The 13,502-nt window shown below is 42.4% G+C and overlaps 1 protein-coding gene across 11 annotated transcripts in view; it reads right to left on the bottom strand.

The window, feature by feature from the left end:
- The window catches only part of Vps8 (vacuolar protein sorting 8), a 947,651-nt gene that overhangs the window by 609,551 nt on the left and 324,598 nt on the right, over window positions 1-13,502 (bottom strand). For all 11 annotated transcript variants that reach the window (XR_012825005.1, XM_075677146.1, XM_075677136.1 and 8 more), the window contains 2 exons: window positions 4,044-4,130; window positions 984-1,324 (listed from right to left, as the gene is read on the bottom strand). Coding sequence is in view for 10 of the 11 variants with exons in the window: in XM_075677146.1 (XP_075533261.1) it covers window positions 984-1,324; window positions 4,044-4,130 (428 nt within the window). In the remaining variant the exon portion in view is untranslated. The remainder of the gene's footprint in view (window positions 1-983; window positions 1,325-4,043; window positions 4,131-13,502) is intronic.

The raw sequence follows: 13,502 nt of genomic DNA, 5'->3' as shown, positions 1-13,502 counted from the left end.
ATACTAAAATGTCGCTGCTAGTAGCACTACTGCTTCATCAGGGCCCTACTAAATTAAGGGGCTGGAGGCGTGTGCTATGCGAAACAGTACCTTTGCAACAGCGGCCTCTCAAGAGAAGCCAAGCTACAAATTCTTTGGGCTGATAACATGAAGCAAACGGATTTAATTGAAAATTTTCGAGTTGGATAATGATTCCTGACCGAGAAATATTGCTGGATGAAGAGGGATATGTTGTCTGTAAGCTAGAGGAAAGTGTTTTTTCTTTCAACATCTGCTTCCCAGTACTGTAGTAAGATGTGGATGATGGTCAGCCTCTCACTACATTTATCATAGACTGGAGGTTCATCACCAGTCAACAAGTAGTTGTGTGTGCCGTACGCGTGTCCTATTTTCAACCGAGTTAAGGACAGCGGCTTCCCGTGATTTGCCTGTTGATGGAACCATGGTTGAAGCAGGTGAAGGTTATTAGATGTTTCAGCATCCCTAAGGCGTTGCCAATAGCTTCTTAGTTTCTTCTGCAGGAAAGGTTTCAAATCTATGGTTGCGACAGCCGTGGGAGCGTTGCGAGCTTTCTGATATGGACCTAGTGAGTTCATCAGCAAGCATATTCCTCTCTATGCCTCTGTGGCCTGGAACCCTGCATATTATGGTACATTGTTCAGCTGCATAAATAGTCCATAGAAGCAAATATAGTTGAATAATTACAGGATTTGTATGCTTTATAGTGACATTAAAGCCTTAATTAAGCTTAATGAGTCTGTAAATATATTTACCTTCTTTAATTTTATATGCATAATATGGTTCACGGCCAACACTAGTTGAACTTAAGGAAGTCTACCGTAGTTCCTTAACACCTGTCAAAAATACTCCCTTTTTTTTATCGTCTCACCAGCTTACTGTTGAAGCACTGGCAAAGCATCCATCATTTTCCTTATGGCGAATGTGACAAAAATGGGGATACAGAATAACAAGTGGACCAGCACCTGAGCTCCAGAGCCAGCCTGACGCAGAGGGGCACCAGGAGTTGGACACAGTCAGGCGGACCCGCAGCCAGAGCTTCAAGCAGCTCCTGGGTGCGAGTGGCCACCTGGCGCTGGCGGCGCACCTTCTTGCCCACCAGGCCACACACTGCCTTGGCCTCATCTCGATAGAGGCTGCGGGCCAGGTGGAGGGCTTCTGCGTACAGCTGCTGCTGGCACAGGAGTTCCAGTCGTTCTAGCCATGTGCGCAAGCTCAGCACGTGCACCGATGCAAGGCCCAGCAGCAGCACCTGACTCCCACAGCCGGCCATCGAGTGGTAGCACGCTCGCTCGGCTGCAGCCACCTAAGCCACATTGCAAACAAAGGTTTCACACTTGAATCATGAGATAGAGTAGCAGGAAAACGAGTACAGCTGGCAGACAGTAGCTTTCCTTTACCTCTGTAGGAGAAGGGAAAACTTTATTTGAAGAGTCATAGGATAAGATATAGTGCAATGGCATAATAATGAGATATAATAATAGCGAACCTGATACAGTGAAACCTCTCTACTATTAACATCACATTAACAAACTTTGCAGAAAAACAAACTTTCAGAAATCCCCTGTTGACTGCTTGTAGTTTCAATGCAAAAATATTTGAGTACTATGAACTTCAGGATACTGAACTTTTCACAACAACGATCATTACTCAGTTTCCCTGAGCAGTTAACAACGCCTCAGTACTATGAACTAATATTGCAAAATCTGGGGATTCTTAGATTTCCGTGTATCCTTCACGGCAGCTGGAGCAGTAGGCTAGCAGACGAAAAGGCCCACAGAGCGGATGTGACAGCACATAAGTCTGGGACAGTGCCCAAGAAAAAAAGAATGTGGGCGAGCGGAGACGATGACACAACAGGTTTTGTGAGCACATGCTCCATCCAGAAAAGAGTCACCTAACAATGAAGGCGCATCTCTACTTCTTTCACCCTTCTTTCTGCGGCCCCATCAGCTATGCGTGCAGTGAAATATAACCTCCATACTTGCGTTGATGCCACACGGTTTCACTTTGCACTTTCCAGACGTGTCGTTTACGCACACTTGCGGTTTGCATAGTTCCGGTGTCCACCTTGAGCAAGACAGTTGCAGTGTCCAAGGCAAGAAATGTGGAAAAAAAAAAAAAAATGCAAGAAACATTGCGCTTTGGGGGCGACATAGATCTACCTTTTTGTTGGTAGTTTTCTCGGTGTCAGTGCCTGTTTTGTGCGTGTCACCCTTATTATACGGTGCTTCAGTGGTGTGTGATGACGAAATCTATGGAAAATAGCAACAGCATGTGCTGATAGCCAACAGTGACGTTTTCGTGGATAGCTCATATGGTGACAACTTGTGAACTGATGGGTTGATGGGCGGGATGATTAATTTTGGGGCTTTCACTATAACGATCTTTCAGAATAATTAACAATTTACCACAATCTCTTGAAGTTCGTTATATTGAGGTTTCACTGCGCTTAGCAGCGCAACACCACAGCTGTTAAACCCCTGTGGCGGGTCATTCGGGCAGCTCATGATTGGTATCAATAAAAAAAGTGATTAGATGAGTATTTCTTTTGTTAGCATTGCCAACTGATAACGTCCATTTATGAGTGGTCACTAGTGATACGATTGCTTGGATTTTTTCAGTGTTTTGTACAGTATGGAGTCATGCATATCAAATGAAAAGGCACATAAACAGTGATTGAATTGTAACCAGGAGATGGTAGTATTGTGTCACTAGTCATCACAAATCACTGTTTAGTATCACAGTGGTAGCTTTCATTCGTGCACATCGTCAATGATATCAACCATGCAGTCATTAAATGAGTTTTTTTGTTACCATTTCGATAACCGATCATGCCAAGTCATTGGTGATCATTAATGATACGTTCAGTTCGATGTGCTCTTACTTTTAAACAGTGCAGCATCATAGATATCAAATGAAAATTCATAAAAAATGGCAATTGAAGTGTGCTAGCTAGGAGATGAGATTATTGAAGCACTAGTGATCATGAATAACTTTGTTTAGTATGACAGTAGTAATCTTTATTCAGGGTGTCTTTTCCCTGAGTGCCTTTGTGAAATTGCCTGAGTGATGCAGGACTATGTTTTATGTCAGGATGGGCTGAAACCATATCGCCAAATGCTGTCACTAAGTGAGCATATGAAAAAAATTTTAAAAAAAAACGACTTAATCCAATTTGAATACTAAGGAGTAGTGTTTATGTAAATCAAAAAGAGAATAGAAGGGAGGGGTTAGTAAAATGCACAGCAAATAAAAATGTTTCGAACTAAATTCCAAATCAAGTCAGACATTCTCAAACATGAATAAAAAGGAGATGCATACAGAAGCAAACATTTTCAAATATGGGCTCAGTGGTATTTGGCCCGAACTTTGTCACAATTCACATTCTCTCTCAACAGATCGTAAATCAACCTTAACTGTCCTGACTTACTCTCAGCCTCACTTTAACTGCTTTAAAGAGGTTATTTTGGCATCAGCCAATACTTTGTTTTTTGAGCTCAAGCTTCTTCAAAACGGCGGCAGCATGCTTTCTTTCCCATTCATTCCTCAATGTGTAGGTCCTTTTTGTCCTTTTCCTCCTTCCACTGCTTGTTCGGCCCATGGACTATTTGAAGCATATATACTTTTTTTGTGACAGCGTGCCTTCTGGCATAAAGAATTATTTACATGTGTAAATACACGCCGGATTCTCGGAGGAAGTCCAGCAGCATCCGGTCTTCAGCATCTTCTTGGTCAGTTGTACAGTAAACGTCTGATTTTTCAGCCTAGGGGCCACAAAAACGTCCAAAAAATCGGCCAGTTGGAAAAAAATGAATGCATGTCTTTTACTGCCCTTAAGGGCTCAAACTGCCACAGGCACATTCGAAAAAGCTCTGAAGGCCTGTCCTGTTGATAGACACCCTGAGGTAGCTTTCTGGTGTATGATAGGTATGGTGTCAAGGAAAAGAGACAGGTGGATCTTATGCCATTCTTCAAGGTAAGCCAAAAATACCCTCCTGTGAAAAGCATGGCACGTTACATACCATTGCCTTGCTGACGTTGCCGCCTGTAGCATGCCCTTTGAAGTGGCTTGTACCATAGACCATCTGCACATCTGACATGTCCAGCACCTGGACACAGCAAGGGGTGCACTCATACAGACACTGCAACTATGACAACGGAAAAGGTTCCTAGCCATTGGCTGATGGCAACCAAAAATGCTAGCCATCAGAGTTTACGCTTGTAGATCATCACTTCACTCAATCTAAGAGAACACTAGGGCAGCTTTGGCTTTCAACCTCATGCAGTGGAAAAAGAGGAAACGTGCAGGTGTGCATATCCCGACACATTTATGCTATGCTGCAATCACTGTCCAATGGTGGCACATTCAGTCAAATTAAAAAATTAAATTATGGGGTTTTATGTCCCAAAACTACAAGAGGAGGAGGAGGAGGAGAAGCATTTATTTAAAAAAAGAAGAAAAGGACAAGCAGGTGTCTTCCTGCTTGTGTTGGAAGCGCCCTTAGTCTAGCGCTCCTGTGGCTCTTGCTGTCTCCCTGGCCCACCGCACTAGTCGCTGCTGGTTACTAGGGTCCTAACTAGTCAGCACGGCCTCCCACTGCTCGGGTATGGGGTTGGGTATTTGCGGGGCCACCTTGACATTGGGGCACGCCCATGTGGTGTGATATAGGGAGGCGTGATCATTACAAAGGGGACATCTGTATGAATATAGTGTAGGGTGTATTGCGTGTAGTCTGCTTAAATGGGGGTATGTATTGGTTTGTAGCTGTTGCCATGTTACAGCGTCCACAATCTGATTATGAGGCACGCTGTAGTGGGCATCTCTGAAATAATTTGGACCACCTGGAATTCTTTAATGTGCACCTAAATCTAAGTACATGGGTGTTTAAGGATTTCGCCCCCATCAATATGTGGCCACCATGGCAGAGATTCGATCCCCCAACCTTGTGCTTAGCGGCCGAACAGTACAGGCACTAAGCAACCACGGCGGGTGCACATTCAGTCAAAGGCAGAGCAGAAGGTATTTGCGCCACAAATATCCTTGACTATTTAGACTATGATGTCCCACAGTGTCCCAGTCCTGGGTAAGCGCACCTGGTCCTCAGCAGGCATTGGACTACTCAACAGAAATGAATATATGACATCCGTCACCAGAGCGACATGCTGTGTGTATGCAAGTGCTCGAATGTCCAAGTGTTGGCAGAGGATGATCCACAAGCATGGGCACTTGTAACATATGAAATCATAGAAAAGTGGTTTCAGAGATAGTGTCCAACCCTGATCGAGTATTAAATTTAATTCTGAAGCACTGCTATCAAGGCTACACACTTGGACATAGTGAAGCAAGTTCTATGCTTGGCAGCCTGTGAATAACACTAACAGCCAAATATACTCACTCAAAGGTTTGACACCACATTATTTGCCCTTCAAATACTTCTACGGTAGACGCGCTCACAAGAAAGTTCACGAAAGAGAAATATTGTCACCCAGCTGTATTGTAGCTTCATGCTACAGTCGGGTGGATCACAGTTTTTCACTTTCATGATAGAGGTGTTACAGAGCACAACCTATGTAAACCATTCTGAATTGTAATGATGCCAAGGCAATAGCTGCAAACATATGAAGCATGATGAGTAATGCTGACTGCAAACCTTGCTTACTCCACAGCCGGACAACTAGCTTTAATTGACCACATCTTTGCAAGTGGCCTACAATTGCCAAAAAAAAACTGGTCCTAAATGCAATTTTATAGATGAGTTTTCCAGTCAAGTGTCACCCCTGGTGTCATAGCCATATCGGAACATTTAATCCCCAAGTTAGGCATCAAATAAATTTAAAAAAAAAAACACCCGATACAGATTCTGAAATCGTGCACATTGGTACGAGAATAGTCATGGTGGACTTCAGCAGTAAATTAGGTAAGTAGTTGACCCCTTGGTGTCACTATTGCTGCTGCTCATGCTATTCAAATTTCCACATCCTAGCCCTTCATTTTACGGAGCAGTTAATTGCATGTTTGTGAGACTGGACACAATGATGTCTGGGTTTCATTCTTTTTACCTGGCTAGTATTAGCAAGATTCACTTGTCATATTTGATCACAGTGTAAGAAGAACAGGTGTTTTGGCAGAAGCGCTAGATGCACCTCACTAGTGCTGGCCATCTCACTAAGGTGGTGCAGCATGCAAGTAGAAGGCTGGGGCGCTGACGGTCCCTGGGCGCCATGTTGGACGTTGCAGCCTGTGCTTTTCAGAAGAGTGTTTTCAATGTTACTGTCTTTATGATTTATAAATTCTGCTGCATTTTTCTACTTTTTCATAACAAAAGTATTTCCCTCAATCTGGAGCTTAGACTAAGCATCTTTTGCTGAGGCAGAAATTGAATTCTGGGGTTTTATGAGCCAAAACCACAATTTGATCACAAGGCACACCGTTGTGGGAGGCCCTGGATTAATTTTGACCATCAGCGAATCTTTAATGTGCCCCCAATGCACAGGACACAGGCACTTTTGCATTTTTCCCCAGCGAAATGCGACCGCCATGGCCTGGATTTCATCCCGTGACCTCATGCTTAGCAGCGCAACACCATACCCGTTAAGGCACTGCGACAAGTGCTAAAGCAGAAAGCAATTTAACTTTGCTAGTTGAACAAAGAGTTGCTATCACTGCATTCACTACATTCTCCCTTTCATTTTACATGAAGGCAGTGTGCTAGGGATTGCTGCATAGTTTCCACACAAATAGAAGCCCCTTTACGTAATGCAGTAAATTAACTTTCATGTGTTCCATAGGCTCAAACGAAAATGAAGTATAGCTGTACACGTTTCATGCTCTATACAGGCTTGAAGCTACAAATTGACAGACAGCTAATTTGTTATAAGCTATGCTGCCGCCCCTCATGCATCATTGTTTCATTATGGTTCATAATAGAAGGCAATGCTTTTTTTTCTCTCTCTTTTTTTTTATTAAAAATTCATGAGGGAAAAGAGGTGACATGAAAAAGCAACTTGCAAGCCAGAAAGATGTCATATACCCTGAAAGAAGGCATATACCCTGAGTGGCCTTTCACACAGCTAGATTTTACATGAGCTCGAATTTGCTCTTCTAGATATGAGAACAGCTCCATTGTGCACTTATGTCCATGTCCTTGTCCTGCAGGCCAGGTCAAAATGCTTCTCGCAAGCATAGTCTTCTAGTCATAAGGCTCGGCGAGGAAGACTGAAGAGTGAGGAAGACTCAATGCTCAAGGCTTAATGGTCAAGTAAACGTTGCAAAATGAACAGCATGTTGTCTACCTGCATCGCTTATCAGAGCATGCTTTCAGGCATCTTCACAGGCAAGAGCAAACAATGCAACCGCACTATCGAAGACATTATCATCCCTTACAACGCCAGAGTAATTTGAATGATCAACGAAGAAGCCTTAAAGGAGCCCTGAACCACCCCTCGAGCTTGGTGAAATAACATAGTCCGCCGGTAGCATATGCTGCTGTGAAATTCTCAGCCAAGTTCCGCTGTCGTACGCGGTCTGTGGAGCTCGCAAGCGGAGTGCGAAGTCACCTTTTTCTCAAATGCTCTTGCTTCAAAAACCCACCGATCCTCGCTCTTTTGTGTGTGCTCTATTTCGTCATAAAGCACACTCAAACACGAAGCTGCTATTGGTCGCTGCACTCGGCTACACTGTGGCCACCGCGAGGTGCCGCCACGAGTCCAGTGGCTAAGTGCACTGCGGCTCTCTGAAGTTAGCCGCGTTTAGTTTACGTTTAGTGCGGCATAGGCACTAAATCGGAAATTTGAACTGTGCACCATGGTGACGTATCCACCGTAGCCTTCGCAGTGCAAGGCATTGGAGGAGGAAGGGGAGCACAGCTGAGGCCGTGTTTGATTGCAAATAACTCTGCTTCTGCTGAACGCATTGATGTACTTTTTGCGGCAAAGTGGTTCTGAAATAGCCTATCTTCATTTCAAATGTCTTTCTCCACTTCGATAAAAAGTGGTTCAGGGCCCCCTTTAAAAGTAAATAAATTAGCCTTTATTTCAGTTTATGCATTTCACATGCAATCATAATAATTTATGGAGGTTCAAATTTCACACTTTTCCAGTCTCCTTACATATGCCGATTTCCTGACATTATGCTAGTCATACTTAAAACAATCCGTATCATACTTAAAAACTAAACTGGGAATGACGCCTTTCTAAATAATTTATAGCATCAGATATTTTTCAGTCGAAGATAAGCATTCATGCCTCAGATGAAATCTTCAGAACATGTCAAGACCCTTTCAACAGAATTCCAACAGTCTGTTACGAACAAGAAGAAAGGGGGTTAACCGAGGGGCCAGATTTTTTATTAATCATATCATAAGAAGCCAACAACAAAGACACCAAGGACAACACAGGGGAAATTACTCGTACTTACTAACTGAAATAAAGAAATTATAAATTAATGGACATGAAAGTGCATAAAAAAACAACTTGGTGCAGGTGTGTAACAATCTCACGTCTTCGCATTATGCGCGCAATGCTCTACCAATCGAGCCACCACGGCGCCGTCTCCCATTCACTTTCTGGGGTATTTATGTGTTACTGCTAGAACTAACCCTGGGAGTGTTAGCCAGTGCCACCATTCACAAACCTTGGTGGTGGATGTGGAACATCCTTTCTGCCGCAGGCATCATGAGTATATGATCTTTTTGGGTGAAGGCAACTGGTCAATAAAGCCACATGTGCTACCTGAAGGCATCAATGTTGCCGTATTCGAGACCCTCGTTATGTAATGAATGAGAAGAACGGGGGTTTAACCAAGGGGCCCAATTTTTATTAATCATATAGTCAAAAAGATCACGTACTCCTGACGCCTGCGGCAGAAAGTGTGCGAGTGGTGGTGCTGGCTAGCACTCCCAGGGTTAGTTCCAGTAGTGATACATAAATATCCCAGAAAGTGGATGGGAAGACACCACCGCAGTAGCTCAATTGGTAGAGCTTTGCACGCGTAATGCGAAGACGTGGGATCATTCCCCACCAGTGGCAAGTTGGCTTTTCATCCATTTTCAATTCCATTAATTAATTTATTTATTTACAAATACTGCAGGCAGCATTGTTGCCCAAGCAGGAGAAGGTTACAAGAGGTGAGTTCGCAAAGAATGCTCAAAAGTATTAACATTAGTACATTCAACAACACAAGCAAGCAGGCGGTTCCATTGTTCACTTGTGTAGGAGAAAAATGAATTTTGGAATTGTTTAGTTCTGGCATAATATGGCCTTATCACTTTTGTGTGATTTAATCTTGATGATCATTGTGGTGCAGAAAGTAAGTATGGTTCACGTGGCAATCACGTTTTGTTGCGATAAAGCAAGTACAAGAATTTCAACCTGGCAGTCTGCCTGCATAACTGGAGCGGCTCCAACTTATGTTGCCTTAGCATATCAGTAATAGATGAATGTTTTCGATAATCAGATGAGATGAACCTGGTACCATGACATTGGATGCGCTCCACCTGTTCGATGTTCTTGGCATGGTGCGGATCCCACACCACAGACGAATACTCTAGGACTGGTCGAACCAGAGTGCAATAGGCTTCAAGTTTTACGCTTGACGGAGACCCTTTTAATTTCCCGCATAGGTAGCATAATTTCTTGAATGCTTTAGAGCATATGTCGTTAATATGCATATCCCATTTAAAATTGGTTGTAATTGTTAGACCTAGGTATTTAATTGATGTAGCAGGATTTATCCACAGATTGCCAATTTTGTAAACATATTGTAAGGGATGTTTTTTGGTTGTAATCGTCATTGATACGGTTCTTGAAAAATTAATTTTCATCGCCCTTTGTTCGCACCAGTCCGCAAGTTTACATAAATTAGTATTCAGTAGTTGCTGGCAGGAAGAATTCTTCATGACAGAGTAAATAACGCAGTCATCGGCAAACAACTTCACAATGATACCTTCCTCAACATTATGAGCAATATCACTGATATATATGAGAAACGATAGGGGTCCAAGCACTGACCCCTGTGCTACACCGGACAGAACCCGTTAACACTCAGACCCAATCCCACCACATTCTACAAATTGTCTTCGATTCTGTAGATATGCTTGCAAACAATTGATAAGATTGTCTGGCATCCCAATTTCTTAGTTTTTAAATAAGCAAGCTGTGAGTACACAATCAAATGACTTTGATAAATCTAGGAAAATTGCATCTATATTTGTTTGTGATTATCAATTGCCAGGGAAAAGTCATGAATTACTGATGGCAGCTGTGTTGTAGTCAACAAATTCTTACAGAAACCATGTTGAAATTTGACAAAGAAGTTGGTGAATTCAAGATGGTTGGATACATGGTGAGCTATTATGCGCTCAAGCAACTTGCAACACGTGCATATAAGCGAGATAGCTCGGTAATTTACAGCATTCAACTTTTCACCAGACTTAAAGACAGGCACTATTCTGGCAACTAACCAATCACTCGGCAGACAACTTTGCTCAAGTGAGGCATTGAAAATTATATGAAGGTAGTAAGAAATTATTTCAGAGTACCGATGAAGGATTGCGTTATAAATACGGTTGACGCCACTTGACTTTTTTGTTTTGATATTTAGTAGGAGTGTGTGTACGCTCTCACAGCTTAAACACAAACTTGGCATGTTAAGAGGACAAGGAAATGCGTTAACAGTGGGGTGATATGCCATGATAGAAATCTGTGTAAATGACCTTTGAAAAGTAATATTGAGTTCATTGGCAATATCTTTGAGATTTTAATTAATGTTACCATTAATACGTAGTTGATCGACAGTCTGCTTGCTACCAGACAAAAAGCACCAAAACTTGCCAAAGATGAGCCTTTCATAAAAGAAACAAGGGTTTTGTCACAGAAATTATTGCGGGCATTTCCGAGTTTGGAAACCAGATCTTCTTTGAGAGCATGTGCATGTGAACCTTTAATTTCGGCTTCCGTGCTAAGCGACGTTTTAAGTGTATAATATCCAGGTTGATCCAATGATTGTGATGCCTCATTTTCTTTTGCTGGACGGGAATAAACCTATTCATGCATTCAGCTACTATAGCCCTGAACCTGTTCCAAACGTACGAGATGTGTCCTCCGTGTTCGAAATTAGGAAAATTTAAATGTAAAATGTCAAGAACCGATTCGTCATCTGCAGCCGAAAAATCATGGAATGTTTTTACTATTGGTGGTACTTTCCTGCCATGTGCGTTTAAAGTTATATGGACTGATTTATGATCAGCAATGCCATTCATGATGGACACATTGCAGCCTTCATAAAAGTTTAAGAAATAGACAATCAAGGATCGCTGCAGTCATTTCCGTGACACATGTAGGAGCATTAACCAGCTGCGTTAGGTCGTGAGAGAAAGCTTCATCAAGAAGGAGACGTGCACTTTCGGCATCATTGGAATCTCCGATATTTAAAGAGTTCCAGTTAATGCCTGGCAAGTTGTAATCACCAGCAAGCACAAATTTTTGATTTGGTCTTATCAAGCTCTCAAGATGATCAGCCAGTTCAGTGAACACTACAGGCCGATGCAACTCTAGCTCCACTGTATAGTTGCAGTCTTCACTGAGAAAAGATTGAAGACAGGGGGTTTCTCTGTTCATCCTCAACTGACATGACATGCTGTTATAAGGAGCCAACAAATAAAGACACCAAGGACAACACAGGAGACAGCCAAGGACAACACATAATTTCTTTATTTCAATTAGTAAGTACAAGTAATTTCCCCTGTGTTGTCCTTGGTGTCTTTGTTTGTTGGCTTCTTATAACAGCGTGTCATGTCAGTTGAGGATGAACAGAGAAGCCCCCTGTCTTCAACCTTTTCTCAGTGAAGACTGCAACTATACAGCTGAGCTAGAGTTGCATAGGCCTGCAGTGTTCACTGAAGCTAGAATGCATACTGCAACCCGTTGGTTTTATAGAACCTTGACAAAAACATGTAATGGAAGCACAGATAATCACAATGCCTTAAAACTGGCATCTCTCTCTGCCAGCAGACTGTTTCTTCAATTCCTCTCAACTAGGGATGTGCAAATGTTCAAAACTTTCGAATAACGAATCTAAAATTGTTCTATTCGATTTGGTCTTGAATTGAATAGGTTTTAACCCAACTATACTGAGATCTTTTACAGTGAATTATCTGTTATATCGAGCAACTTCTGAACACTGTAAAGTTATAATGAGAATGTATAGAAAAATATATGATTACATTGAACAAAAATAGCACCCACTACCAAAGCTGCCCCAGAAGCTGGCTTTCCTGTGTGGCAGCCAGGTGAGTTGCAAAGACCCTTTCAGAAAAAGTGGTTTAGCCCGACTGCACCTGCGTGGCTCTATCGAGCAACTGCGCTGCGGGTGGGCACACTCCACAAAAGATGATCCTGGCCTGTCGTGCAGTGCTCACTCACATCTTTTCCTGCACGTTTGAGGGTTTGAGGCTTAAGGAGGTTCATAATATTGTCAGGCCCTGTACACTCATATTCCAATGATCACCACAGAGAGCAACAAAATCAACCACAGCATGTTTCAGCATGAAGCGAATGCAGTGGATCGACTCCACTCTCTTTTATCTCAAAATACACACAGCCACCAATTGTACTATTGCACTTCACGTTAGGAGCGTGTTGTAGTGACAAATTTTATTGCAAGATTTCATTGAAATCACCGAAGAGTACTTATAACATAGTATCACGCAAAGGCTAAAAAAACTGCTGTTTATACAGCCTTTCTTCTTTAAATAGTACACAACACCTCTTATCAGCGGCTATTGCTTCAGCTGACACTTGGTCGTGAGCAGCTTATTGACATCAATCTCTTACGTGACGTCATGGTTTGTTTCGCCAATTTGAATTATGCAGCAGTAGAACAATGCAACAGCTTGCAGTTCCTTTGCACAGTGTCATGCAAGGTTGCGCTACTTTTGTTTTCCTGAATATGTCCTAGCCAGTTTAGGCATTGCCCTTTTAATAGCTGCAGCCACCGAGGAACTACGTTCTAACCTGTCAATTTTTACTAGCTCAATTGCTTCAGCAGCATGAAGCCACATTCTAAAACTGCCACCGGAGGAACACCTGGTTTGCAGACTGAGGATGTACACACTGGTGAGTAAAAACACACAGCTTGTGCTTGTTACCTTTGACATTCTTAGCATGTCACAAGGAAACGACGCATTACAATCAACAAGTTTTGAACATGCCAAATTCTGTCAGCCATGGCTAAAATCTGAGTTTCCTAAAGCAATGTGGTTTCCTTTGAAAGTGGGTTGTTGATTCAATAAATGTGTATTCTCAAAACTTATTGCCGGTCAAAGCATTGTGAAAAACACCGCAAAAATCATGTCACTGCGTTAAAACAGGTACGCATACATCTAACATCTTGCATGCATGTTTGTAGCACATATATCAATGCGAAATAGATATGAACTGTCTAGTTAGTAAAAATTGCACTTGAAAAGCAGTGTTGTGTGCTG

The sequence above is a fragment of the Dermacentor variabilis genome, unplaced genomic scaffold (genome assembly GCF_050947875.1).
Source record: "Dermacentor variabilis isolate Ectoservices unplaced genomic scaffold, ASM5094787v1 scaffold_12, whole genome shotgun sequence".
Classification (NCBI taxonomy): domain Eukaryota; kingdom Metazoa; phylum Arthropoda; class Arachnida; order Ixodida; family Ixodidae; genus Dermacentor; species Dermacentor variabilis.
This window is presented reverse-complemented; position numbering and strand designations above follow the sequence as displayed.